The following is a 26,366-nucleotide window of genomic DNA, read 5'->3' as shown; positions in this document are numbered from 1 at the left end:
TGTATGTAGTATGCTAGACATTTGAAAAACAGGACATTGTTTATTTATAATTCATTTATTAATTTCTGCAACTGACAGAACATCCATATTAGTGCTGGGCAGTAAAACGGCTCATGTAAAATAATTTGCTTATCAACCTGACATTGGTGTGGAAGACGCTGTCATCTTCCTGCTGCACAGGTCACTGTCACACCTGGAGATCACTGGGAGTAATGTGAGAGTCATATTTTTTGACGTCTCCAGTGCTGTCTCATCCTAACCCTGAACAGCAGTTCATTGTGGAGGTCGACACCACCGACACCGGGGTGGGGGCGGTCCTTTCCCAGCTTGACCAGGGCGACCAGAAGCTCCATCCCTGCGCCTTCTTCAGCCGCTGTCTCTCCCCAGCGGAAAGGAACTATGATGTAGGCAACGAGGAGCTTCTAGCGGTCGTCCTGGCACTTCAGGAGTGGAGACACTGGCTGGAGGGGACCGCCATTTACCATTTATCGTCTGGACCGACCACAAAAACCTGGCTTATCTCCAGAACGCCAAACGGCTGAACTCAGGCTCGTTGGGCCCTCTTCCTGGGGTGTTTCGATTTCACCCTCACCTTCCGTCCTGGGACCCGGTAACGTGAAACCTGACACCTTATCCCGCCTCTACTCACCTGACTCGCCAGAGCAAGAACCTGACCCCATCCTGCCTTCCACCCGCATTCTGGGCGCATCTTCCTGCCCAGTGGCAAGGCACCGGGAGTGGATGAGATTGGACCTTAGTACCTCAAGTCTCTGGATGCTTTAGGGCTGTCCTGGTTGATACGTCTCTGCAACATTGCGTGGCAGTTGGGGACAGTGCCTCTGGAATGGCAGACCAGGTTGGTGGTCCCCCTTTTAAAAAGGGGGACCGGAGGGTGTGTTCCAACTATCGGGGGATCACACTCCTAAGCCTCCCGGGGAAAGTCTATTCCAGGGTACTGGAGAGGAGAGTTCGGCTGATAGTTGAACCTCGGATTCGGAGTTTGCTCAACCAGTCCACATGTGTTTTGTGGACTTAGAGAAGGCTTTCGACCGTGTCCCTCATGGCATTCTGTGGGAGGTGCTCCGGGAGTATGGGGTCGGGGGCCCTTTGTTAAGGGCCGTGCGGTCCCTGTACGACCGGAGCAGGATCTTGGTTTGCATTGCCAGCAGTAAGTCCGACTTGTTCCCAGTGCATGTTGGACTCCGGCAGGGCTGCCCTTTGTCACCGGTTCTGTTCATTATTTTTATGGACAGAATTTCTAGGCCCTGCCAGGGGCCGGAGGGGGTCCGGTTCGGGAGCAACTGGATTTCATCTCTGCTCCTTGCAGATGATGTGGTCTTGATGGCTCCTACGAACCAGGAACTCCAGAATGCGCTGGGGCGGTTTGCAGCCGAGTGCGAAGCAGCTGGGATGAGAATCAGCACCTCTAAGTCCGAGGCCATGGTTCTCGACTGGAAAAAGGTGGCTTGCCCCCTCCAGGTCAGTGGAGAGATTCTGCCTCAGGTGGAGGAGTTTAAGTATCTTGGGGTCTTGTTCACGAGTGAGGGATGGATGGAGCGTGAGATTGACAGGCGGATCGGTGCAGCGGCCGCAGTAATGCGGTCGTTGTATCGGTCTGTTGTGGTGAAGAAGGAGCTGAGCCGAAAGGCAAAGCTCTCGTTTTACCAGTCAATCTACGTTCCTACCCTCACCTATGGTCATGAACTTTGGGTTATGAACGAAAGAACAAGATCCCGGATACAAGCGGCTGAAATGAGTTTTCTCCGCAGGGTGGCGGAGCGCTCCCTTAGAGATAGGGTGAGGAGCTCTGTCACCCGGGAGGAGCTCGAAGTAGAGCCGCTGCTGCTCCACATCGAGAGGAGCCAGCTGAGGTGGCTCGGGCATCTGTATCAGATGCCCCCTGGACGCCTCCTTCTCAGACTGCTGCCCCCGCGACCCGGCCCCGGATAAGCGGTAGAAGATGGATGGATGGATGGATATAAATTTTGCATTACAGCTGGTAGGAATGCACTTCATGTGAACACTTGACATTTGTCTGAATACACCAGCAACGAAATGATGATAGTCAACAAACAGAGGGATGAAGGAAAACATTTATTGATGAGATGTTTCTAAATGTTCTTACAAAGAAGTAAAGATAGTAAAATAACTACATACTTGTTCATAGAGACAATGCATTTACATTTTAATTTAGTTTACAGAAATCCTTTTATTTTCAATAGGTCAATTCTTACCTGCACAGATGAAAAGAGCCATACAAATGAGCAGCAGGTTCCTGCAAAGCATTCTGGGTATAAAAACTCAGAAATGTCAAAATGAAGTGAGAATTTGTCTGAGAGGAAGTGGACTGCTGATGAGTGTGTGCAGGTTCTCTGTTGTCGTCATATATACGAGGCAGGTGAGGCTCCACAGGGCAGCTGTTCATCTTAAAGGGACAGTGAACACTTAGTACTCAGAACTCTTTATTTAGAACTCTCTCTTTCAGAGAACATAATCAGCATCCAGGTCCCACATTGTAGGTTGTGCTGATCACTTATTTCCTTTTAATGTGTTATTTATGTTGTTTCAGTGCTAATAAATGTTTGATCCCAGTGCTCTTCTTTATCCTTTATGCTAGGCTGGAATGTTATTCCAGGTTATGTGAGATGAGATCTGTACACCAGTGTCAAAGGTCACATCCCGAGAGAATATGGACGTACATATTAGATGTGATTTTCTTTAAAATTCTTAATCAGGTTGTGATATTTTAATTAATAACATATTAATATAATATACATGTATATATATATATATATATATAATATAATACATTATTATTTTAATGTGATAACATAAGAATTATCATTGTCTTTTCCAAAAGCCTTTTATTTGCACCCCTCCCTTGTGTGGCCCTCTGGAAAAAAAATGTAAAAGTATGTTTTAGGATTTTCAAAGCCTAACTTTGTAAAACAAAGCAGAAGCTCCACTGCAGCTCCACATCACAGGTGTCGCTCACTGTGTGAACGACACCTGCATCCAGTGTGAAACTGGCCAAAGACACAAATACATTATACTAGGACATGCTTTTTTATCCACAGCACAAGCACCAGGGAAAAAATGAGGGAAACGATGTAATGCATTCCAGAAATAGTTGTCTGCTTTATTTTATATGTGCTCACACGTTTTTTCGAGCTCCCTTTGGTTTCCACACTTGAATGGAGTGGAATGGCACACTGTAGCGTGTCAGCAGCAGTTGTCATTCGCACACAAACAAACACGAGTAATGAAAGCCAAAATGACAGCGAGGCAGCGACTCGATCACAGAGCCAAGAGGTTTAAAATGACACATGTCGTGTCGCTGGCTGTGAAATTACTTCAGTCCTTTGCTTTGCCCGAGGAAGATAGTCGACCTGAGTGAAAGCGCTGGACTCCTTTGAAGACAGAGCTGTGATTTCTACTGCTGAAACCTGAAAGAGCCACGGCTGTTCTGGGAACTTGCCACTGATCATAGTAAGAAGGGATATGGGCGAGCAGAAGGCACTGTTTCGACACTGAATGCTGTGAAATAGCCCATCTCATTACCGCTAAGCCCATCTGGAGAAGGTATGCTCCACTACACGCAGATAAATTGCTGTCTGCCCGATACCTCAACTCCATGACTGAGCTGAGGAACCAAAGCAAATCCCATCCATTCACTCACATTTTAAACTTCATTATCGTTTGGTTTTTTTTAAATGCCAAACAGCAGTGAAATGATGAAGAGATGTGGCTTTAATTAACTTTTAAGTTAATTAACTTTTAAGTTAATTAAAGCTGGTGTCATTGAAATGCTTCTCTTCAAATTGGAGTTAAATAACTTGACAGCTCTCACTAATCTAGAGTGTTTGACTGAAAATAGGAGCTTTTCAAGTGTCAAGCACTCAAAATCACAAACACAATCAGAACTCCAAAAAGAGGCTGTCCTCTCTGCACATTTTATGGGAATTTTAAACATTTAAAACAAGTAATGCAATAGTTACTTTCCCTGGTAACTGGTTACCTTTACAATGCAGTAACTGGGTGGCAAACAGTTACTTTTTGAGAAAAGTAACTATAACTAATTACTTTTTTTAATACCCAACACTAGATATTGGATGTTTTAATCACTACGATATACCGGTATTAAGAATTATACTACTACTTTTTAATTATATTTTTGAAAGAGATATGTAGTTGAGACAATATATATCATTTTTATGTTGCCTTGCAAACGCTAATTTATAAGGCCGACGGCTTCGTTGCGCCCCGTTAGCAGATCAACGCAAATTTGCCCGTGCAATCCAGTTTGCACGCGTTTTTGCACGCACAAATCTTTAATAAATCAGGCCCAGTGCAAATGTCGCACAGCCTATGAAAGCGTCTGATGCTCAACTGCGGTAAAATACTACTGTGCCGTAAAATTAAACGTTACACAGTAAATACTGTGGCTCTGTTCTGTGTTAAGTGAAATATTTGGAGAGCTGAATGCAAATAATCAGATGTCCACATTCACTCTCTCCCCATATTGTGGAGCTGAACAATGGCTATAATTAAACAATCATTAATAATCAGCCTGATGCATAATAATTCAATTGAAGCTGTAATTTACTGTACCTGTACACATGGCAAATAAAGTAATAACTTTTCATTGACCAAATTTGATAAGGTCAAGAAGCTGCAAGGTATCATGGGAATTGTCATGTTTGGTTCACTTGTGTGTTTGGGGTTTACGGGAAGAACTTTAATGTCAGAACACACAGAAAACTAAACATATAACAACAAATAAAATGAAAAACAAAACAAGGCAATCACAGACGGTAGAATTCACCCCATTCACGCAACAAGCCGCTGGCGGCCTCTGTTGGTCATATTGGCAAGTGAAAGTGTGGAAGCACAACAGACAGACATTGCCACTAAAAACAATATTTCTCTCCCAAGCCGTGGGGTGAAGTAACAAAACAAAAGACAACACACTGGCTAACTTTAAAATGTAGCTAGATTTAGCACTGCTGGTGACCATCCTACATGGAAGGAAGGTAATAGAAGGGTAATATTAATTCCTGCAGTGCTGAACTTCTCTCTGTTCTCTGCCACAATTTTTCACATTAGATTTCTCTATTTTCCCGTGTGTTATTACTGTTTGATTTGTATCTGCCTTCACTATCTCCTGGTTTCTGGTTTGCCAGGGCGGCACTCTCAGAATTGCCATGCACCTGGATGGCATCAGCTGACATCTGTGGACTGCAAGAGCGTAGACTAACCCGGTCCAAGACCACCTCATTCAAGCAGACCAGAAGTTTGATTGTTGCACATCAGAGGTCTTGGACCACATTCACACCAATCAACTAACAAAGGGTTCATTGCACAAGGGTTTGATTTATCTGCAACTAAATCAGACTGGTGTGAATGCACCCAGTAACTCTAAACTGGTAAGAAAGTGAGTATATCTTCACTGAAAGAAAAGGACTAAAGGAGGTTCCAGTATTTCCCAACTGGCTGTGGCAATTGTGATGGACAGATGGTTCTTCCAATCAGATGCCAAATATTTCCACACAGCCTTCCCAGATTGGTACGAGTAATGGACCATCTGCTCCATCAAGTTACAAAACTTCCACATTCAACATTTTGAAAAACATAAAACAAAAACAAAAATCAGTGAATCATGAATGCAGAACAGTTGCCATGACACTGTTGCAAAGCAAACAGCAGAACAATGAGTTGTGACTGATCTAGTGCTGTGTAATTCTAAGCACCCGACAAATGCTTCCTCAGCGATTTTATTGTCTCCACAGAGTTGCCAACAAACTGCCCTGAATTTATAGCTCTATTGAAACACTCGATGCTGCGTGGATACTTGAAATTCTCCAGGGAACTTTGGGAAGTTTAGACTTGTCCAAATTAATCAACATCTCAGTTGCTTTACATAAACAATAAATTACAGGGCACCAAGATTGTGAAAGAACAAGGAGAAAAAAAATCCTCAATAAAAGCTTTTGATAGGCAGACGCGACAATGCTGTGATATAACAGGCCAAGATTATACTCTGGTAAAGGTCAGCAATCAATCTCGATGCAACACATAATTGAAATTCTAAATAACATGACAAATGGAGGTGGTTTCTAAACAACAATAAACAGAAAACAATCTCATGAATATCAATGTTTTAGCTCACAGTTCAAAATGATAGATTGATGATCACTAAGTTTGGACTGTGTGTGTTTCAATCAGCAGGTATCTGCTCCTCTTCCATCTACTGCTAAATCCACAGAAACGAAAATTCCCTACAATCATGTAGTGACCCATGAGTGTACCCCGAAACTAAAATCAGGTAAAAGATTTGCGATACAGTCGCTAAAAAGATAACACCACTGAAGAAAGTGGAGAATTAGAAACCCCTACTTCAGCACTCAAGCTTGGCCACAGTCCAAAGATAATATCTCGTATTGTTGAGAGCAATGCTTTGATGGTTGGTGATCGTGTCACAGCAGAATTCGCAAAGCGATACAGGACTATACATGACGGCAGATGGGTAGTGTTCATCTCCTCTGGTGCCCTAAACACTCTGAAGGAGGCCAAGTGGAATATTCCACAGGTACAGGTGATACCATTTACCCAAGATGTGAACCATCACATGGCAACCAGCAATGCATTTCAGAAAGAATGCTAAAAATCTCCCGCACTCTGGAAAACTATGCTGCCCTGACTAAAGGTAACACTTGCTTTAGCCATTACATTCAATAGAAGAAGGGCAGGAGAGGTGTCACCGAGTGCTTTTGGCTGTGGCTATCTGCTTGACTTCATGGGAGGAATGGTCCCTGTCCTGCTAAAATCAGCAATGGTGACTGCTATGGAGCTGCTGGCTGAGGTTCGAGAAAGCTGTGGTGTACCCAGTGAGAATGTACTCCTGGTTGCAAGATCTCAAGCCTAGTCGGCCTACAGAGGGGGAGAGTGCCTTCAGAAATATGCCAAACTCTGCAGTGCCAAACACCCTGAAGTACTGACTTCAACAAAGCTTCGAAAACACATCGCAACTATGTCACAGGTCTTGAATCTTGAGGAAAATTAGTCTGACCAACTTGCTGGCTTCTTAGGTCTATATGTCTATATGTGTGGCAAGCCATTATATATTTATATCCTGTCATCCGACCACCACGGTGGCCTAAGCGCGTATGTGTGTGTGAATAAGGGCCGTCACCGCAAGTGGTAAGGAATTCCATAGGGAGGGCCCACAAGGATGAGAGATGAGGCCAACCAGTCCCAGGTGCCAGCAACACACTGGAGCCCCCCATATAGCCCATGCCCTTGGAGACAATCAGGAACTGGGGAGTGGACCCCCACCCAGGGATCCACAGGAGGACAGAAGGTAGCAGGCCCCCCCAACCCGAGGAAAACCCCAGCAGGGCCCGCGGTCCCAAGATCCAAAGCCTGCAAACCCACAATTCCTTCAGCACAGGGGTCAGCCCACACACTCGACAAGCCAAAGACCCCACAGCAGCTGTAGCTGTTAATGTCATCTTTTTTTTTTTTGTCTTCTTTTTGCATTTTGAAGCACTACTTAGAACCACCAATTTTGATCGGCAGTGTATATGAACTCTTTGTGTTGAGTGGTGCTGTGTGGAGCACAGGGACATCTGCCAAACGGCCAAAGCCACATACACTATGTGGTAGTAAAATAGTCTCTGAGCTTTAATATCCAGTGTGTATGAGTGAGTAACAGCTCAGCAGCCATTGCAGCCTGGGAGCTACACAGGTCCATTATCTCTCACTCCCGTCCTCCTAAATATTGTGTATCTAATAAGCAGCCATAAGGGACATTTCTCCTTCTTTCAGTGGTGTTCACAGAAAAGGCCAGCTGCTTATTGGCTTCAAGAAGGATTGTTATGTTGCACCATGTCTGTGTCTCTCCACTGTATTCGTCTGGACTTGCCCTCCTGTGTGACAGAATGAGGACACAGAGTGTATGGTGGTGCAGCCGCGTTTGAGGAGGCTGAAGTGGCTGTAAAACGCAGCCCTCAGGTGATCTGCCATGGACACACCAGGAATACATGACAGTGTAGTTTAGACTCTCTGTTCTCTGATACATTAGCTTTAAACACACACATACAGGCACTCGTCACACTTAGAACTTTTAGAAAGTTACTTTTAGTGTGGTTTTGTGAGCTACTGACACAACACAAACACGCTCTGACTGATAACATGGCTGCCAACAGGGACAAAGGGGAAAACTATGTAAATAAATAAAGATAAATATAATGTTTGATTTATATCAATATGATGTGTGTGCATTGTGCAAACTTTGAGACACAAAGGTATATGAAGTCTTGATGACCACTTAAAGTTGTGGAAACAGCTCCCAGTGGCAGTTGGGGAGGCAGAAACCCTTACATTTAGATTTAAAACCTTCCTTTTTGATAATAATTAGGGAAACCTGAACCAAAAATAAAGCATAAACTTCAAGATGACCCTGCCAACAACCCCTGCAAGTCCAATGTTGATGGAGACGGTGGCACAAAACACAATAGTGACAGAGAAGACAAGACAACAATCAAAAGTTAGTGTGAAAAGCTGGGGAAGAGGACAGAAACGAAAATATGACAAAAAACAATAATATGTGTACTGTAAAAAAAAAAATATAAGAGATATAAGAGTCACTTCGCCTAAAAGGAGATCAACATGATGTTGCAGTTTTGAAGGAAGGAAAAGGTGAGACTGTTACCTACAGGCAATCAACAGAGCAAGTTGAGCAGAGAAGCATAGAAGTGATAAAGGAAAGGACGGTCACATCAGCCAGAAGATGAGAGAGTTGGGCAGATTTCTTCTTGCTGCTCAGTCCAGAAACCAAAGGGTGAAGAACCTACAAGATATCTTGTTGCCTCCTTAATTTAAACTGTTGATGCTGCCAAAAGAGCCAGTGGTTTCTTGAAGACGAAATATCGTTATGACACACCATAGCTTGCAATAAAATTGGGTCATTCGCTGAAGACGGTTTGTGAAATTGTAATTGGCCAACATGTCAAGGATGAGGACGATGTCGCTGCTGCCAGGGTTCGGAGCTTCTTAGGGCTAGTGTCCTGCAGAGTGGGGTCTTTATGTGTCCCGTCGTGCCCGAAACAACTTGGAGGAGGATCGTTGGGATGAAAAAGACATAAAGCCTTTAACAGCAGATGTGATGAAGCTGAACGACATTTTATAAAGCACAAAGATGGAAGCAAAACAGATGTTCTTGACTGGTGTCTATCAAAATTCCAACAAAACATAAGCAACACATTTACCAGGCTTGTCATAAGAGTTTCATTTACAGAAAATAAACCCTAGATCCTGTGGCATGAATTCAAAAACATAACTATTTTTCTTGTAGGGGTTACAGAAACCCCTCGCTCAAAAACCATCAGATGAGCTGCAAACGTCTCAGGAAACGTCTCAGCTTGTCCACACACTTCAGCTGCATCTTCATAAAGCATGTGACTCTGTGCTGCGATTGTTGCATAAGGGATGGAATGTTAGGTGGACAGAAACAGCTGCTGGGACACATTTTACAGTATGTTTCATCAGGATGTTCGAGGAAACGCAACATTTCAGCGTCGTGCAGTGGTTGCTACTACAACTATTGCTTGAACACTGCAAGAAGCCAAAATTCTATGTTTTAAGAGACAGGTAATAAAAAAAGTGCAGTGAATAAGTATTTGCTTTAATAGCTTTACATATTTGGTTTGAGAATCACAAATCAGCTGCATTCACTGTGTCTTATGTTTTTTTTCTAAATGTCAGGTGTGGATCCACAAAAAAGACCAAAGGAGACCTTGGACATCTGCAGAAAAACAAGCAGTACGGAAGCATCTTGGCCAATACATGACTCTGCAAAGAGTTCCAGGGAAAGAGATCTGTGATGAGGCCAGTGACAAAGAGCCAGATCTCTCCGGGCGCGATTGGAGAGATGTGAAAAACTACATGTACAATTATATTTTATCCTCCAGACGTAAACAATTGTATTTTTTTATTATTTCTGGTTGTACAGAGGTTTTGAATGTACCCAAATGTTGGTGCCTGTAAGCACTTTCTACAGTAATCAATGGTGCTGAAAAAGTCCATGTTTTCATTTATTTATTTTTTTTCATTGTTTGTTTACCTCCTCTATGAATAATCGTTATGAAGGGAACAGTATGGTTTTCCCATAAGTGATCTTTGTGAAAGACACTTCCTTTATGAAGGGAACAGTCGAACAATGAAAATGACCCCTATGTAGAATGCAATAAGTGCAAAGACTGTTTCCATCCATTCTGTGTTGGAGCACGGAGTCCTGAAGACCTGGAATGGATTTCTCCTTGGTTTTGTCCAAATTGTTCTACTCAACCCCAAACAAAGCCTACGAAAGCAGCTCGACTATTTAGTCCTAACCAACAAGTCAGGTACAAGTAGACGTGTTGGAAGCACATGGTGTGACATCTTTGCCCACAAAATTTCAAAAATTTTGGACTGCATTTTAGTATTCAGACGTAATCAAAATAAAATACAAGGTTCCAGAAAAAAAACAGGTCCATTGTGGCATGGGAAAGCACATTGCAAGTTTGCCAATTATAGGACCTGCGAAATGATGATTCTCAAAGACTCACAATAACGACATTATTGTTGAAATTTGTGTCTCAGGTACAGAGAACCACAAAACAGCATTGTCCCATCACAAGAAAAACAGAAAGGGAAAAAATAAGAAAAGAACTCAGGGAATTCACACCAACCCACATCCACACCAAAAAAATTGCGAGTGCCAATAAGGAAAAACTCCTTTCAGTATACAAAAAGAGTTCACGCCCAAAAAAGTGGGACCAGATTTCAGCTGGGCCATCATCCAAGCAACACTGGCATCCCTGTCAAAGTGTACAATACACCAATACTTACAGAGATGCATAGAGGTGTGCCACAACACAGAGGCTTGTACCTTTACAATCATGCACATTTTGCACTGCACATAAGATCAAGATTGCAGCAGGCAAGGCTTCCAAAGTGAAATGCAGTAATAGCACCGAGTCTCTTTTCCTACATGCATTTGCCCTGGTACAAAATGCAAGCAATATAAAGGAAGTACAGATGCTCCTTCGCATTATTTATAATGTATTTTCCCAACACACCATAAGCTCTGCCTGTTCAAGTATTAATGAACTCCAAAAGGCAATCCAAAAACAAGGCTTCAACAAGGATCACCAGTACCTTGTTGACTGGGAGGGTCTGAAAGAGAGGTCCTGGGTCCACCGCCGCTTCATCTTGGACTGCAGGACTTCTACCGAGACCACCCAGGGAGATCTGGCATGGCGACAGGAGGCGCCCGTTGAGGGGGAGGTAATGTCACGATCCCGCTTTCCACATCGTTATTGTTTTGGTTTTCCCTCGTGCGGTTTCCGTGCCGCTCTCTCTTGCTCTCTTGGAGGCCAGCAACACCTGCGGCTGATTTCCCTCACCTGTTCTAGCTGACAATCAGCCACCCTTTATAATCTTCAGCCGCCTGCTCAAAAGCAGATCGTTTTCTCGCTACCAGTAATAACTTTGCTTAGCTGCTAGTTAGTTCTGACTCCCTCGTTTACTGAAACACAGTTTCGTCTCAGGTGACCACGTCTCCTGCATCTCTGAGAGCCATGGATCCTCACCAGCAATCTGGAGCTTCACCTTTTCACCACCGACACTGTGAGTGTGTTCTGTTTGGGCAAACTTGCCTCACTCGCTGGATCCCCTCTTTTCCCCGTGCCCAGCTGCATCGGTAGCTAACCGAGCCCCGTTACCCCCCGCCTTCCATCACTGCTTCATTTTTTGGTTTAAACTCACCTTGATCCTCATCTGCATTTTGAGCGGCAGAGGACATGCTGATCTGCACCTAACGCTGTTCACAGCACGGCAGAAAGTGAAGTATACGAATCAGAATTGGGTAAATAATCTAGGGCACAAAACAATGATTCACAAGCGATGTATGTGCTTTGCAAATCAGTGCAATCGTTTTTCAATAAACCAAATGACCCACAGGCTGACAAAGTTTCGGCAGCAGAAGTGACGAGCATCTATCATGCTGTAGTGATAAGATCGGCAGTTCATTTGGGTGTACTGAATCACTTGAATCAGTTCATTCAAATTATTCGTTCAAAAGATTTGTTCACCGAATCGTTCAGTGCTAAGCAGGAGCCCAGCGCCCTGCAACGTGACTCACCTCCTCCCTGAGTGCAGTACGTTCGAACCGCGGGTCAGAGTGAGTGACAGCGCGGGATTCGGTGTGTGTGTGTGTGCATGCTTGTTTTCAAGTGGCGTAGCTTGACTCAACATTAGCCGTTAGCTTGGAGAAAAGGACGCTAAATTGTCTGTTTCCCGTTTCTGTAAAAGTCTTCTATAATGCAGCGCGCCATCGCGACTGTTTTCGCCGTGGACTGAATCCGTGACAGTTCTGTGTTCGCGAATCATGAAGAGTCCGTGACAGCGCGAGCTGAACGTGATTCATGTCCTCCTCTGTGACAGCTCTCTGTCTCAGTTCGTTTGCGAATCATGAGTGAGTCAGTGTACTGACGGTGTGAACGAATCACAGCAGCACGGCAGACACAGTTCTTCTTACGAGTCACTCCCTACTCGCTCGGTGCACGTTGGCTGGCGTAGTTTGCCGAAGATTGACGAGTGATTCACAGCACGCGGCAGTTCCACTCCCGGCCACCACGCTCACTGCTGAGCTCAACTGAACTAAGAAAGGGACGAACAGTTCATGAAGTGATCCCAGTCAGTTCGTTCACTCAAATGATTCGTACTTTCGAACGAATCACTCCTGACCGACACAACACTATCATGCCGTACAGCACACACATTCATATCGCTCTTCTGACTGCAGTAACAAATTAGCTCCATTCATTTTTCCAGATTCTGAGATAACAAAGAAAATGTTGTGTGGCCGTACCAAAGCAACATCTATTGTAACCAATTCCTTGCTCCGGTCTCAGTGGAAAAATGTATTCAACAACTGGTATCACCTCGCGGGGGGAATTCACACACCATTATTTTCAGTGTCCTCAGATGCTTCTAACAACGGCAGCACCAAGCTTTTCCCCCTGGCAGTGAGATACTGGACCCCAGAGCTTGGGTCAAAGAATAGCGTTGTTGATTTTTACGAGGATAGCACAGAGACGTCAGAAGCAATTCACCGCCAGATAACAAACAAACTGAAACTATCACCACATAACATATTATTTAACATTTTTATTGTTATAGTTCTTGTTGTTGATGTGAACAGCCCTTAATTGATGACACTTCTTTTGTCAAGGATATTATTTGGCACCTGTCTTTTTAATTTTTTTTCTCAGCGAGCTTACTCGTGAGGTTTACCACTCATTTTCACAAAACTTGGTGGAAACTTTAGGATTTTTGATTAGGCTTTAATTGAATTAAAAGTGACTGGGCATTTACTTTGCTGTACTAAATTTAAATAAATAAACCCTTGGTGTTTCTGTTTGCGTCCCTCTTTCCAGGTGAGATGGAGTGGCACAAACCAAGAAGGTGCTTGTAAAACACAAGTGCAGGAAGTGGAGCAATGTAATGCATTCCTTTCCAGGATAGCTGTCGCCACAAAGCGTATGTCAAAAGCAGGCGCTATATCATTGTACCTCTGTATATAGAATAAAAGTAACGAGAGCAGGACATGTGGCACAACCATCTGACAGAGGGTGAATGAGCATGGGTTGTATTTGAAAGGGAGACTGAATGGGAGGCTGATGAGGATAATGAGGGCCAGGTGTGGAAGTGGGTGAGGGAGACTCAGGTGAGTGGAATGAGGTGATTGCAGGGCCGATGTGAGTGGCACGATCTTCAATGAGAGTAAGTAAGGGAAGATCAACACAGGAATAAACAAACAGCCTCTAAGCTGGTGAATCCGTGACACACATACAGATCTGTGCACATAGGCTGAAGCTTCTGTCTCTTCATGTCCTACAGAGAACACAGAGACACTGAGGAATCAGGATAGACCAGGAACCCAGGATAAAGTGGTTCAGTGAATGTGGTCCTGAAGGTGTGGAGGTGGATCAGTGAGTCAGAGGAGACTCTGTAGAAGGACAGAGTCCCAGCAGGACAGTCCACATACACTGATACTCTGTGAGAGACAGAGGACGAGTCGATGGGTGTTTCTGTCTCACAGTGAAAGACAGAGTAACCATGATCATCAGAGCACCTCAGACTCCAGGACTGATCATTATCTCCAAACAAACAGTCATAATTTTTGCCTTTCCCCTTGATTCCTCTGTAACTCAGTGAAATATTAACATGTCCTCTCCACTCGACCTCCCAGTAACAGAGACCAGTCAGACCAGATCTACACAGCAGCTGAGGCCAGACGTCAAATCTGTCTGGATGATCAGGATATGACTGATCTTCTGTCACACGGGTCACTTTCCTGTTGTCTTCAGACAGTTTGAGTCTTCTGCTCATTGTGTTTGTGTCCAGCTCCAGTTCACATGAATCTGATGAAGACAACAAGACACAGCTGCAGTTTATTGATGATCAGCTGATATGTTATTTCCTGTAAATCCATACTTACACTTCCTGACACCAGGTTTTAGCCTCTGCTCTCCAGCATGGTCCATCCTGGAGGAAGAAACAGTCTGAATTAGTTTGTGTCCAACATGAGTCCAAACTGTTGTCTTAATGACGCACTGTGGTGGACACAATGATGAACCCAGGGTTCGTACGGTCATGAAAAACCTGGAAAAGTTTTGGAAATTGAAAATGCATTTTCTAGGTCCTTGAAAAGTTAATGAAAAACAACATTTCCTGTAAAGTTTTGGAAAAGTCATGGAAATATTGCATGGATAATATTTTGAATGCGTAAACCATAAATAAAATGATGTATTGTGCGATTAAAATTTAAATTTAAATCGCACAATAAGTCCTCACATGGATTTTGAGCTCTATTCAACGACAAAATGCGAGGAAAGTGTAGTTTCAACGAGTGTGATATGATTTAACTGCGTCTATGCAAATAAGGCATACGGAGACGATCATTCAGTCCTGGTGTGTGGGTTTCGCCACCAGGGTTTCCTCCAGTGTATTATAAGCCTGACGGGCCGCCAGGCTTTACTTGCCCCCCTGCCAGGCTTAGCATTGCTTGTTTATTTATTTTAAATAGATTTTTTTTTATACACCACAGATTTTTCTATACTGGGGAACAAGGGTGCATGCTCCCCCATGTAATTGGCACAGTGCACGCTTGTCCAGGTGCTGATTGAAATTGAAATTGAATCGTTCGTGTCAATAAAGATGTTATATTTAGGGATGCACCGATAATTCGGCGGCTGAAACACAGCAAGTACACTGTGGAACAGCACCTATTAAACGCTGGAAAGTCTCAGCGCAAAAGCGAAACTGCATACGGAGCAGATTATGAACTCTCTGCAGCATTCACTTCACAGCAGAGAACATTCGCTCACTTTGAGCAGTGAACTAAAGAGATCAGCTCATCTTATGCATGTGTTATTCCCTTAATTGTAGCGCTAAAGCTTCATCTACATAAATATGGAGACCACGGAGTAAAAACAATGAAAAGTGCGCTCTGCTCTTCAGAGTCTGTCACCACGTTTTACTCAGATCTACTCGGATCACCTGCACTTTATCGCGACTGTACTCCATCCTCGTCATAAAGATCATTATTTTTATGTGGGGATAAAACAAGTAGCCACCATGTGGACAACACAGAAGACAACTCCTGTATATACATTTTTAACTTCAGCATATACATTTTTAACTCCTATAAATACATAGACATTCACTTGTTCTCATGAGAGTTTAGTGTGTTTTTTTCTAGTTTTTATCTTTATTGTGAAACAAGAACAATATCTATCAGGCAGATCCGCTGTGGCGCCCCCTAAAGGGAGGAGCCAATAGAAGAACAACAACAGGTGTTTAAAATGTTTCACTAATGTTTCGTTATATTCACTGACTTCTTATCACATTTGTCTCATAGAGGACAGCAGAATAACAGAAAATCTTCAACCTGAACCTTCATAACAAGTTTGAATCCTGCTGTTGAACATGAAGCAGAAGAGGAAGAGGAGGAGGAGAATACCTGAGCATGTCCAGTCTCCAGTGTGGACTCTTCAGTCCAGCAGACAGCAGCTTCTTTCCTGAGTCTCCTGGATGATTGAAGCTCAGGTCCAGTTCTCTCAGATGGGAGGGGTTGGAGTTCAGAGCTGAGGTCAGAGAAGAACATCCTTCTTCTGTGACCAGACAACCTGACAGACTGGAGTTAAGAAGATATGATGAACTCAGTGATTCAGATGTTGAACATCTTCATCAACAAGAACCTAAAGAAGCAAAATCAGGATTTAAAAGATCAAATAAAGTGAGTCCTGACCTGAGAGTCTCCAGAGAACAGTGAGGACTCTTCAGTCCATCACACAGCAGCTTCACTCCTGAATCCTGAAGGTCATTGTTACTCAGGTCCAGGTGTCTCAGACTAGAGGACACAGAGCTGAGGACTGAGGACAGAGCTTCACAGCTTCTCTCTGAGAGTTTACAGTCACTCAGTCTGAGGTAGAAAACAGTGATGAACAAAAGGTTAAACATGTTTATCTTGTGCTTCTTTAGAATATGTCTTATTAATATTTATATATTGATCCACGTACAGAGCTTTGTTGGAGGCTTTGACCACCGGCAGCAGCTTCAGAAGAGCCTCCTCTGAAGCAGAGAACTTCTTCAGGTCAAACTCTTCCAGATCTTTTCCTGATGACAGTAAGATGAAGACCAGAGCTGACCACTGAGCATGAGACAGTGTCTTTGTGGACAGATGTCCTGATGTGAGGGACTCTTGGATCTCCTCCACAAGAGAACGATGGTTCAGTTCATTCAGACAGTGAAACAGGTTGATGCTTCTCTCTGCTGACAGATTCTTAATGATCTTCTTCTTGATGTACTTAACTGTTTTCTGATTGGTCTGTGAACCACTTCCTGTTTGTGTCAGTAGACCTCTTAAGAGCTTCCGATTGGTCTTCAGTGAAAGACCCAGGAGGAAGCGGAGGAACAAGTCCAGGTGTCCATTTGGACTCAGTAAGGCCTGGTCCACAGCCCTCTGGTGCAGATTATTCAGTTTAGGTTTGTGTCTAAACAGTCTGGACCACTGGCTCGTTGTTGGTTCTTCTGACAACAGATTTGTTCCCGAGGTGATGAAGGTCAGATGAACATGAAGAGCAGCCAGAAACTCCTGAACACTCAGATGGACAAAGCAGAAGACCTTGTCCTGGTACAGGCCTCTCTCCTCTTTAAAGATCTGAGTGAAGACTCCTGAGTAAACTGAAGCTGCTGTGATATCGATGCCACACTCTGTCAGGTCTGATTCATAGAAGATCAGGTTTCCTTTCTGTAGCTGCTCAAAAGCCAGTTTCCCCAGAGACTTAATCATCTTAATGTTCTCTGGACTCCAGTGGGGATCTGTCTCAGCTCCTCCATCATATTTGACCTTCTTCACTTTGGACTGAACCACCAGGAAGTGGATGTACATCTCAGTCAGGGTCTTGGGCAGTTCTCCTCCATCTCTGGTTTTCAACATGTTCTCCAGAACTGTTGCAGTGATCCAGCAGAAGACTGGGATGTGACACATGATGTGGAGGCTTCGTGATGTCTGGATGTGGGAGATGATCCTCCTGGCCTGCTCCTCATCTCTGAACCTCTTCCTGAAGTAGTCCTCCTTCTGTGGGTCTGTGAACCCTCTGACCTCTGTCACCATGTCAACACAGTCAGGAGGGATCTGATTGGCTGCTGCAGGTCGTGTGGTTATCCAGAGGCGAGCAGAGGGAAGCAGTTTCCCCCTGATGAGGTTTGTCAGCAGCACGTCCACTGAGGTGGACGCTGTGACATCAGTCAGGATCTCAGTGTTGTGGAAGTCCAGAGGAAGTCGACACTCGTCCAGACCATCAAAGATGAAGACCACCTTCAAGTCTTCAAACCTGCAGATTCCTGCTTCTTTGGTTTCAGTGAAGAAGTGATGGATGAGTTCCACCAAACTGTACTTCTTCTCTTTCAGCACATTCAGCTCTCTGAAGGTGAAGGGAAATGTGAACTCTATGTCCTGGTTGCTTTTGTCTTCAGCCCAGTCCAGAGTGAACTTCTGTGTTAACACTGTTTTCCCAATGCCAGCCACGCCCTTTGTCATCACTCTTCTGATTGGTCCGTCTCTACCAGCTGAGGCTTTAAAGATGTCTTCTTGTCTGATGGTTGTTTCTGCTCTGTCTGGTTTCCAGGAAGCTCTTTCAATCTGTCTGACCTCATGTTCTTCATTGACCTCTCCAGTCCCTCCCTCTGTGATGTAGAGCTCTGTGAAGATCTGATTTAGAAGGGTGGGGTTTCCTGCTTTAGCCACGCCCTCAAACAAACACTGGAACTTCTTCTTCAGGTTTGATTTGAGTTCATGTCGACAAGCTGCAGCTCTGGTTTCTGAAAGAACACAAGAAAATAAATCAGTGAGTGGATCATTGAGAAAATAAGATGTTCTTCCTTTCACATTAAAAGTCCTCTTACTGCTCTGCAGACAGTCAGCGAGCTTCTCCTGCTTCATCCTCCTCAAGAAGTTCTCTGTGATCTTCAGAAAGGCCTCTCTGCTCCTCCACTGCTCCTCATCTTCACCATCCAACACCTCCTCATCCTCCCTCTGACTCTCTGAGACTTCTGTGTGATCTGTAGCCAGAACCTTCTGGATCTTCTTCAGCTCGTTCTTCACAAAGCAGATGATGTTCTCCTCCAGCAGCTGTAGAATGATGCATTAGAACACGTTGGTCACCAACAGATTGGTAGCTTACTGTTTAGTTTTAGACTGACTGTGCTTGTTCATTTACACACTGTAAATATGGAGTCCAGGTCTGTTCCATTCTTGTGGGCAGACGGATCATTGAGAACCTCCGAGCTTTGGTCAGTCAGGATTTGTCCATCTTTAAAGACAATGGGTCGATTCATGGACCAGTCACTTTTCATGGACACACAGCTGGGTCCAGGTCCAATTACAGGACCGGGTCCAGGTCCAGGACAATCTGGTCCCTGTTGATGGATCCTGAGAAATGCAACAAAAACAAACAGTTACAGGCAACTGAAATTAGGTAATTTCCTCCTTGTTTGTCTGTAAGCTGTGATGTCATTCTTATACGAGAAAATATATGTGACCAAATAAAGTCAATGATTCTCGATTTTTACATTGGAATGTTTGAAATTTGTTCTGCTTTGAAGACAGTGGGTCGATTCATAGACCAATCTCTCTTCATGGACACACAGCTGGGTTCAGGTTCTGGTCCAGGTCCAGGAGAATCAGGTCTTTGTTGGTGGATTCTGTAGAAACTGGATTTTGTTGTAAAAGAAGCAGAAACACAAAAACAGAACCGGGAAACATTTGAACCTCAGAGTGATAGAAATGATCTGATGGAAGTTTGAAGAACATGAACATCAGAAACTTAATATCTCTGAACTCTGAACCTTTCATCAACAGAGACTTGTCCATCTTTGAAGACAGTGGGTCGATTCATAGACCAATCTCTCTTCATGGACACACAGCTGGGTTCAGGTTCTGGTCCAGGTCCAGGAGAATCAGGTCTTTGTTGGTGGATTCTGTAGAAACTGGATTTTGTTGTAAAAGAAGCAGAAACACAAAAACAGAACCGGGAAACATTTGAACCTCAGAGTGATAGAAATGATCTGATGGAAGTTTGAAGAACATGAACATCAGAAACTTAATATCTCTGAACTCTGAACCTTTCATCAACAGAGACTTGTCCATCTTTGAAGACAGTGGGTCGATTCATAGACCAATCTCTCTTCATGGACACACAGCTGGGTTCAGGTTCTGGTCCAGGTCCAGGAGAATCAGGTCTTTGTTGGTGGATTCTGTAGATACTGGATTTTGTTGTAAAAGAAGCAGAAACACAAAAACAGAACCGGGAAACATTTGAACCTCAGAGTGATAGAAATGATCTGATGGAAGTTTGAAGAACATGAACATCAGAAACTTAATATCTCTGAACTCTGAACCTTTCATCAACAGAGACTTGTCCATCTTTGAAGACAGTGGGTCGATTCATAGACCAATCTCTCTTTATGGACACACAACTGGGTCCGGGTCCAGGTCCAGGTCCAGGTCCATGTTCAGGTCCAGGACAACCTGATCCGTGCTGAATAATCCTGACAGAAATAAAACCAAAACATTTTTTAAATCTTTACAAAAACCAACATGCATTGCTACATGGCTAATATTAGCGTTAGCGTCTATCAGAAACATTCCGGATTCATGAAATTGTGTTGTTGAATTGTGTGTTGAATGCTAACACTATAAAGTACTTTAAAGTGATACTTTTAGAGTACAAGTATGTGACCAAAAAAATACACTTTTTAATAATATTAATTAAGTAAAAGTCTTAAAGTTTATGACATTTACTGTACTGTATTGGAAGGTTTTGGGTTCAATTCCTGGCTCTGCTCATCTATGTGTCCTTGAGCACATAGATGTGCTTCAGTCCATGTCGAAGCTTGTGAATGTGTTTTATTTGGTCGTAACGAGTAACAAAGAGAGTTTAGAGGAGTAAAAGTACAAGTTATTTGTACTTTGTTACATTACAGCATTGGTGCTCTGGAGCAACAGAAAAACTCATAAAGAGCGATTTCAACTTTGACTTTGTTGTAAATGACAACAAAAGCTGAGTGCAGTAGAAAGGTTTTCCGGTTTATGATTTAAATAGATCTTTACTTTGAGGTCAAAGTGCGTGTGATTCACCATTAACATCTCACCTCGCAGACTCATGTCCCTGACACAGTCTGGTTTCAGAGGGCTCTATGTCCTCACTCTGATGCATAGTAGAGCGCCACCTGCTGGAAGAGAAGAACTCAGGACTCATTATTTCTCGTGACGGTCGTCAAGATGTTTACCCTTAACTTCTCCAGCGTCATCTCGGTCTTTGACAACAGAGGGAAGTGGTTTAGAAAAAAGTAGAGGAGGTGGAGCCTGACTAAAGACCCGCCCACCTTCACCTGCACAGTGCCGCCTTGCCTGACAGCGTAAATTTGTTGGAAACCAGTGACGTCGCCCCCTGGTGGACACTTAGGAGCGCACAGGTCTCAGACGCTTCCTGGAAGCATCAGTCTGTGACGTTAAACCTCAACTATGTCAGGAATGTTGAAAACAGAAAGTCAGTCTAAAGATTCAGCAGTGATTTTACTGAGGACACAAACACATGATCCATGAAAATCACTGTCACTCATAGAAATGAGCTGAATAACATGAATCTATATGAGCAGCAGCCAATCACAGTGCAGAGAATACTGCAGACATTTCTACATGGAGTCACAGTGATGATCAGACACTTTTGTCAGTTAAGATTCTCACCTGCTGAACTGAGCTCAGGTCACTGTCCACCTTCACCTGGACACCAGACGCTGACGATTGTCCCTCGTCTGTCCTGATGTCTTTCTGTGTCTGATCTGAGGACAGAGTCACGTCCTCACACCTTCAGAGTCAAAGTCTAAATAAATCACTAGAACCAGATCAGCCTGTGATACCTGTCTAGACTCCTCCCCCTTCAATGACAGGTGAGTCAGGGTCATTGAACTTTGGTGATGTTTTCTATTTAAAGAACAAACACGAACACAATGTCAAACTTAACATGGACACAGTCACACATGACACAAAGTAGTTCTTCTACCTGTCCACTAGGTAGCGCTACCGGAGGTGAAAAACTTCCCTGGAGACAAAGCCTGTGTACAAATGTACAATAATATGGACGTACTGTATGAGACGATTGTCCCTCGTCTGTCCTGATGCCTTTCTGTGTCTGATCTGAGGACAGAGTCACGTCCTCACACCTTCAGAGTCAAAGTGAAGGTGTCAGAACCAGTCCAACGAGCTGCCGCTGGATTCAGATCTGTTCTCTCTCCTGATTGGCTCATTTTAATGTAGCTGGAATGTCATTTGAAGCAGCCACTTAGTCATGGGTCACAGATGATGTAGGTGTGCCATCTGTCCACTAGGAGGAGCTAAGTCAAGCAGCAGCAGCAGCAGCAGCTGTCAGTTCCACGTGATGACCAGCACGAGTCAGCAGGTGAAGCAGATGTTCCTGATCTGCACATCATCAATGCAGATATAAGTTCTCTGAGATTTAATGTTTGTTTATCGTTCAACATTTTTATGTGTAGAGTTAGACGTGTTTGTGTTGTAAAAAAAATATTGAAAGTTACTTATTTTGATAAATGAAAGTGCAAAGAGTTTTGGAGGGTTCCACCAAGAACCCTTTCAAAACCCTTTATTCAGGAACTGGGTTTTAAAGGGTTCTCTGGATCAAACTGGTCCTTACTGGAACCATTAGTGTTACCAAGAACCCTTGAACCCTTCAGAAGTAAATGGTTCCAGGTAGAACCTCAGCCCTTGTAGAATAACCCTTTTGGAACCCTTATTTCTAAGAGTGTACGTGACAAGATGAGTAAATTCTGTGACGTATTGATAAATGGCAATTTGATCAACCATGCTTTGTGGATGATTGTAATAATAGCTTCAGTGCTGATGCCTGAGGTTAATTTTGTAGTCCTGGAAATGATTATTGCCTGTAATAGGATGAGAAAAGAAAGAAAACTCATCAAACATCAGCCCTTAAGTTACTCTATTATTAAATAGTAATTTCAGGAAAAGTCTAAAGACAAAAACATTTGTATAAACTTTTTAAAAAGTATCATACCTTGTTCTTTGTTTTCAGAGTCTTGGTATTCTCTCAGAAGTGCATCATGTGTGCACAAAGTCGACAAGACTTGTGAGCTTCATGTGCTGAAAGTGAATCTTTTTCAGATCCCACTGGCTTTTCTCCATGATCCCCTGGGCTTTATTATCTGTAGTGTAATTCTGTCAAATAATGGCTTTGTTAGTGAGTTAGTAAGTTTTCAGTTTGGTGAATGTTATGTGCCTATAATCGCATGTTTAATAGCTTGGTGTTAAAGTTGTGGTTTTCTTTCATTTTAGTTTTTTGGTAAATTTGACCTGATTTGACCTGATGACTCTTTCTGCAGCTCTAGCAACCTGTAGTTGTCCAAAAATGTCCTGTCGTTCTGGGGCCAAGTGGTAAGCAGAATGGAATGCTGAAGATCTAGCTTTCAGGTATGGAGCATTCATGCTGTCACACACTTTCTCAAGTGTTTCCTTTTTTTGCCGTGTGAATCCGTTAAGCAGTTTTGTGGCCAGTGGACTATTTGTGTTTAAGATTTTTTTTTCTGAAGGGACATCAAGCCATTCGTGCTCCATGGGTTGGGAAAATGGACAGATCCGAGACAAAAGAGCAGATTTTGCAGCCGAGTTTTCCATCCCTAAAATCAATCCAGGGTTATGTGGTTTGTTTTTCGAGTCCACATTTCCTCAGTCCATATCTCCGGGAAAGGTGACCTAGCAATGTTGCTACTGTAGCACTGCCAGTAGCAAGGCTCCTGGTTCTGCGTCGGCTCCTCCGGGCTCTGAACTGGTAACGGCCTCCGCTTCTTTTTCTTCTTGGATGACTTTCTCCTTTTTCTTGCGGTCTTGTTGGTGGGACCTTTGAAAATACAAAAAAGTAAAATGTTCAAAGATTTGTCGTTGTTTTCACAGCATTATAAAATAAAATACACCATAATGGCTGACAATAACAACATAAAAAGACAATTTAGAATTTAAGACAGTTTACACTGTCTTTTGGATGGTTTAAAAATATTTCTTGGGAGACATTAATCAAAAAAGAAATAAATTACGGACCGGGGGAGGGAGTAATTTTTCGAGAAAATAAAATTGCAGATTTATGAAATTAAAAGTACATTTACATTTTACGTGCTTTCTCCAGCTGTTTTGAACCGTATCTATATTGACTGGTCAGTTCAGGTCTGTGTGTGTCACTCACTGGACTTTGATGGTGAGTGAGTGATGTAGACACTGGTTGGCTGTTTTGGTTTATTAGTGATCTGCTGTAATACTGGCAATTACTCAGACTTTAATCAACCCCTTGGCTATTTCAATTATACAATCCATAGCAAAATATAGGCCGAATTTGTTTATAACTCAATTTAAGTCACTGTTGCTGTTGACAGAGCCAGGAAGATGTATTTGCAATCAGAGAAATGGGAATAAGACGACTAATAATACATAATTTACGTAATTATACTCTGACTAATTGTTGGCACCGTCAAGAACACGGAAAAACTGAAAAATGAAGAAAAACATCATAATACACAGCCAATGAATTGTGTAGAGGGGCCCACGCCCATATTCTTTGAGGGGGCCCAGAATTCCTAGCAACTTCCCTGAACGTCCTATCAAACATATCTGTTTCTATTGATATCGTGGAAGTGTCAATCGAGATACATATTGTTATCGTATTATCGACCAGCCCTTGTAATTGCACAGTTATTAGCTACAAAAACAATACAACTTATACTGTGCCTGTCTTCTATTACTGTTTCTCAGTCTGTGCAGCATTGCTCCACAAGTGTTAAGTAATTATTGCACTCTTCAATCAAAGCAATAAGAACCTCTTGGGTAATGTTACTTAGTCCAAAATGCCTATTTCCAATCTTGAGATAATATTGCTACAGGAGATGAGGCTGCTTTTCCACTGATGCTCTGCTGCCCTCTAGTGACAACCCTTCACTCACACACTTGGCAGCAACATGTCACAAGTGCCAAACTCACATTCACTGGCCACTATATTAGGTACACGGGCCACTGAGATAAAGTGGAACCCAACATGGTTCTGTGCTGCTGCAGCTCATCTGCTTCAAGGGTCGACACAGGTTTATGTCACAGGTCAGAAGAGAATGACCTCACTGGTTCAAGTCAGTAACTCAGACCATTCCTTACAACTGAGGTATGAAGATCATCTGTGAAGACTTAAAGTTCTGCTGCTCACTTCTCTATAAACCTTAGAGGTAGTTGTCATTAGAATCCCAGTAATTTCCACCAGTAGTTTCTGAAATCCCCCTTACATTCTTAGAAGTAAGAGTGTTCAGTAGAACCATATAAGGTTCTTTGGCTTGTCCTCATAGGAGAACCCTTTTTGGGGTTAGGCTCAGATTAGCCTGAGTGTTAACAAGAACCCTTTGAAAACCCTTTATTCAGGAAAGGGGTTTTAAAGGGTTCTCTGGATCAAAATGGTTCTTACTGGAACCATTAGTGTTACCAAGAACACTTGACATAAAAACAGAGGGATTGGCTGTTTAATTTGACTTTGTTCTTTCTGCTGAGTGATTTACCCAAACACTGGGGAAGCTTTTTAAAAGTCTTATCTTTGTCGTTCTCTAGTCCTTAAGCACCTTTTCTTTCTTTCTTTACCTCCACCTCCTCAGTCCCTCACTCTCTCGCTCCTTCAATTGCATTCATGCCATAATGGTGTGGATGAGCGCTATGGTGACTGCATTCTATTTATCATCGACTTTGAGTTTAGTTTATAGAGCTCTGAATAATTCATTATGTATGAATAGGGGTTTAGAGTCTATCACAGTCTGATAATGTATTCCTCCTTGAAGCTTTCCCTGAATCCTGATGAAGTAGCGCGCGCACACACACACACACACACACACACACACACACACACACACACACACACACACACACACACACACACACACACACACACACACACACACACACACACACACACACACACACACACACACACACACACACACACACACACACACACACACACACACACACACACACACACACACACACACACACACACACACACACACACACACACACACACACAAGTAAACTACATCCCCAAATCTGCACATCTTTGGACTGTGGGAGGAAACTGGAGAAAACCTCTTAGGATGGGAAACCACTTTGAGATATTTGCATTTCCCAGGCATCACATAATTTGCCGTCTTCCTTAACGTTCCTCATCGCTCTACATGGAATCTTATGTCAACAGCACAGAGTTACAATGTACTGTGTCCACAACACTAGTAACTGGGACTGCGGGAGGAAAGCAGAGAATCAGTCCAACTGGGATGCAAACCACAGACCTTCTTGCAGGGAGGCAACAGTGATAGCCACTACACCACCACATGGCCGGCTCGTTCAACAATGCTTAAAAAAAGCCTCAAATTACACTTTTAATCCACTTCTTTGACATGTACGGCACATTTCTACCACCTGAAATAATGTCAATACAATGTTCCAACATAAATGCCCACAAGTCCGTGTCACATTCAGGATTTTTATTAGAAAAACATTATTTAATTTCTCCTACAATAATATAATCATTATCCCCAAGAAAAACAAAAAACAAAGACCACCTCCACTGTCAGCTCCTCCTGCTGACCCCATTCTCCTGACCTGTACACCATCTGGCAGGTATACAGCATGATGACAATGGACAGGA

The 26,366-nt window shown here is 43.2% G+C and overlaps 2 protein-coding genes across 2 annotated transcripts in view; one reads left to right on the top strand and one right to left on the bottom strand.

Annotated features, from left to right (window-relative positions):
- LOC310941034 (NACHT, LRR and PYD domains-containing protein 3-like) overlaps positions 1-26,366 on the top strand; it is a gene marked incomplete at both ends in the record, with an annotated part of 313,773 nt that overhangs the window by 6,177 nt on the left and 281,230 nt on the right. The gene's annotated exons all lie outside the window — the stretch shown is intronic.
- On the bottom strand, positions 13,939-26,349 carry LOC310940553 (NACHT, LRR and PYD domains-containing protein 3-like; the record flags this gene model as incomplete). The annotated part of the gene is made up of 15 exons (XM_083905542.1): positions 13,939-14,468; positions 14,546-14,592; positions 16,070-16,243; positions 16,358-16,531; positions 16,629-18,432; positions 18,517-18,742; positions 18,835-19,042; positions 19,459-19,599; positions 19,735-19,875; positions 20,011-20,160; positions 20,764-20,841; positions 21,004-21,062; positions 21,359-21,479; positions 23,412-23,540; positions 26,321-26,349. 15 exons carry the CDS (start codon positions 26,347-26,349, stop codon positions 13,939-13,941), a joined length of 4,011 nt encoding a protein of 1,336 aa, XP_083761668.1.

Source organism: Microchirus variegatus (genome assembly GCF_963457635.1).
Source record: "Microchirus variegatus genome assembly, chromosome: 19".
NCBI lineage: Eukaryota > Metazoa > Chordata > Actinopteri > Pleuronectiformes > Soleidae > Microchirus > Microchirus variegatus.
Note: the sequence above shows the minus strand (reverse complement) of the source record. Positions and strands in the feature narration are given on the sequence as shown.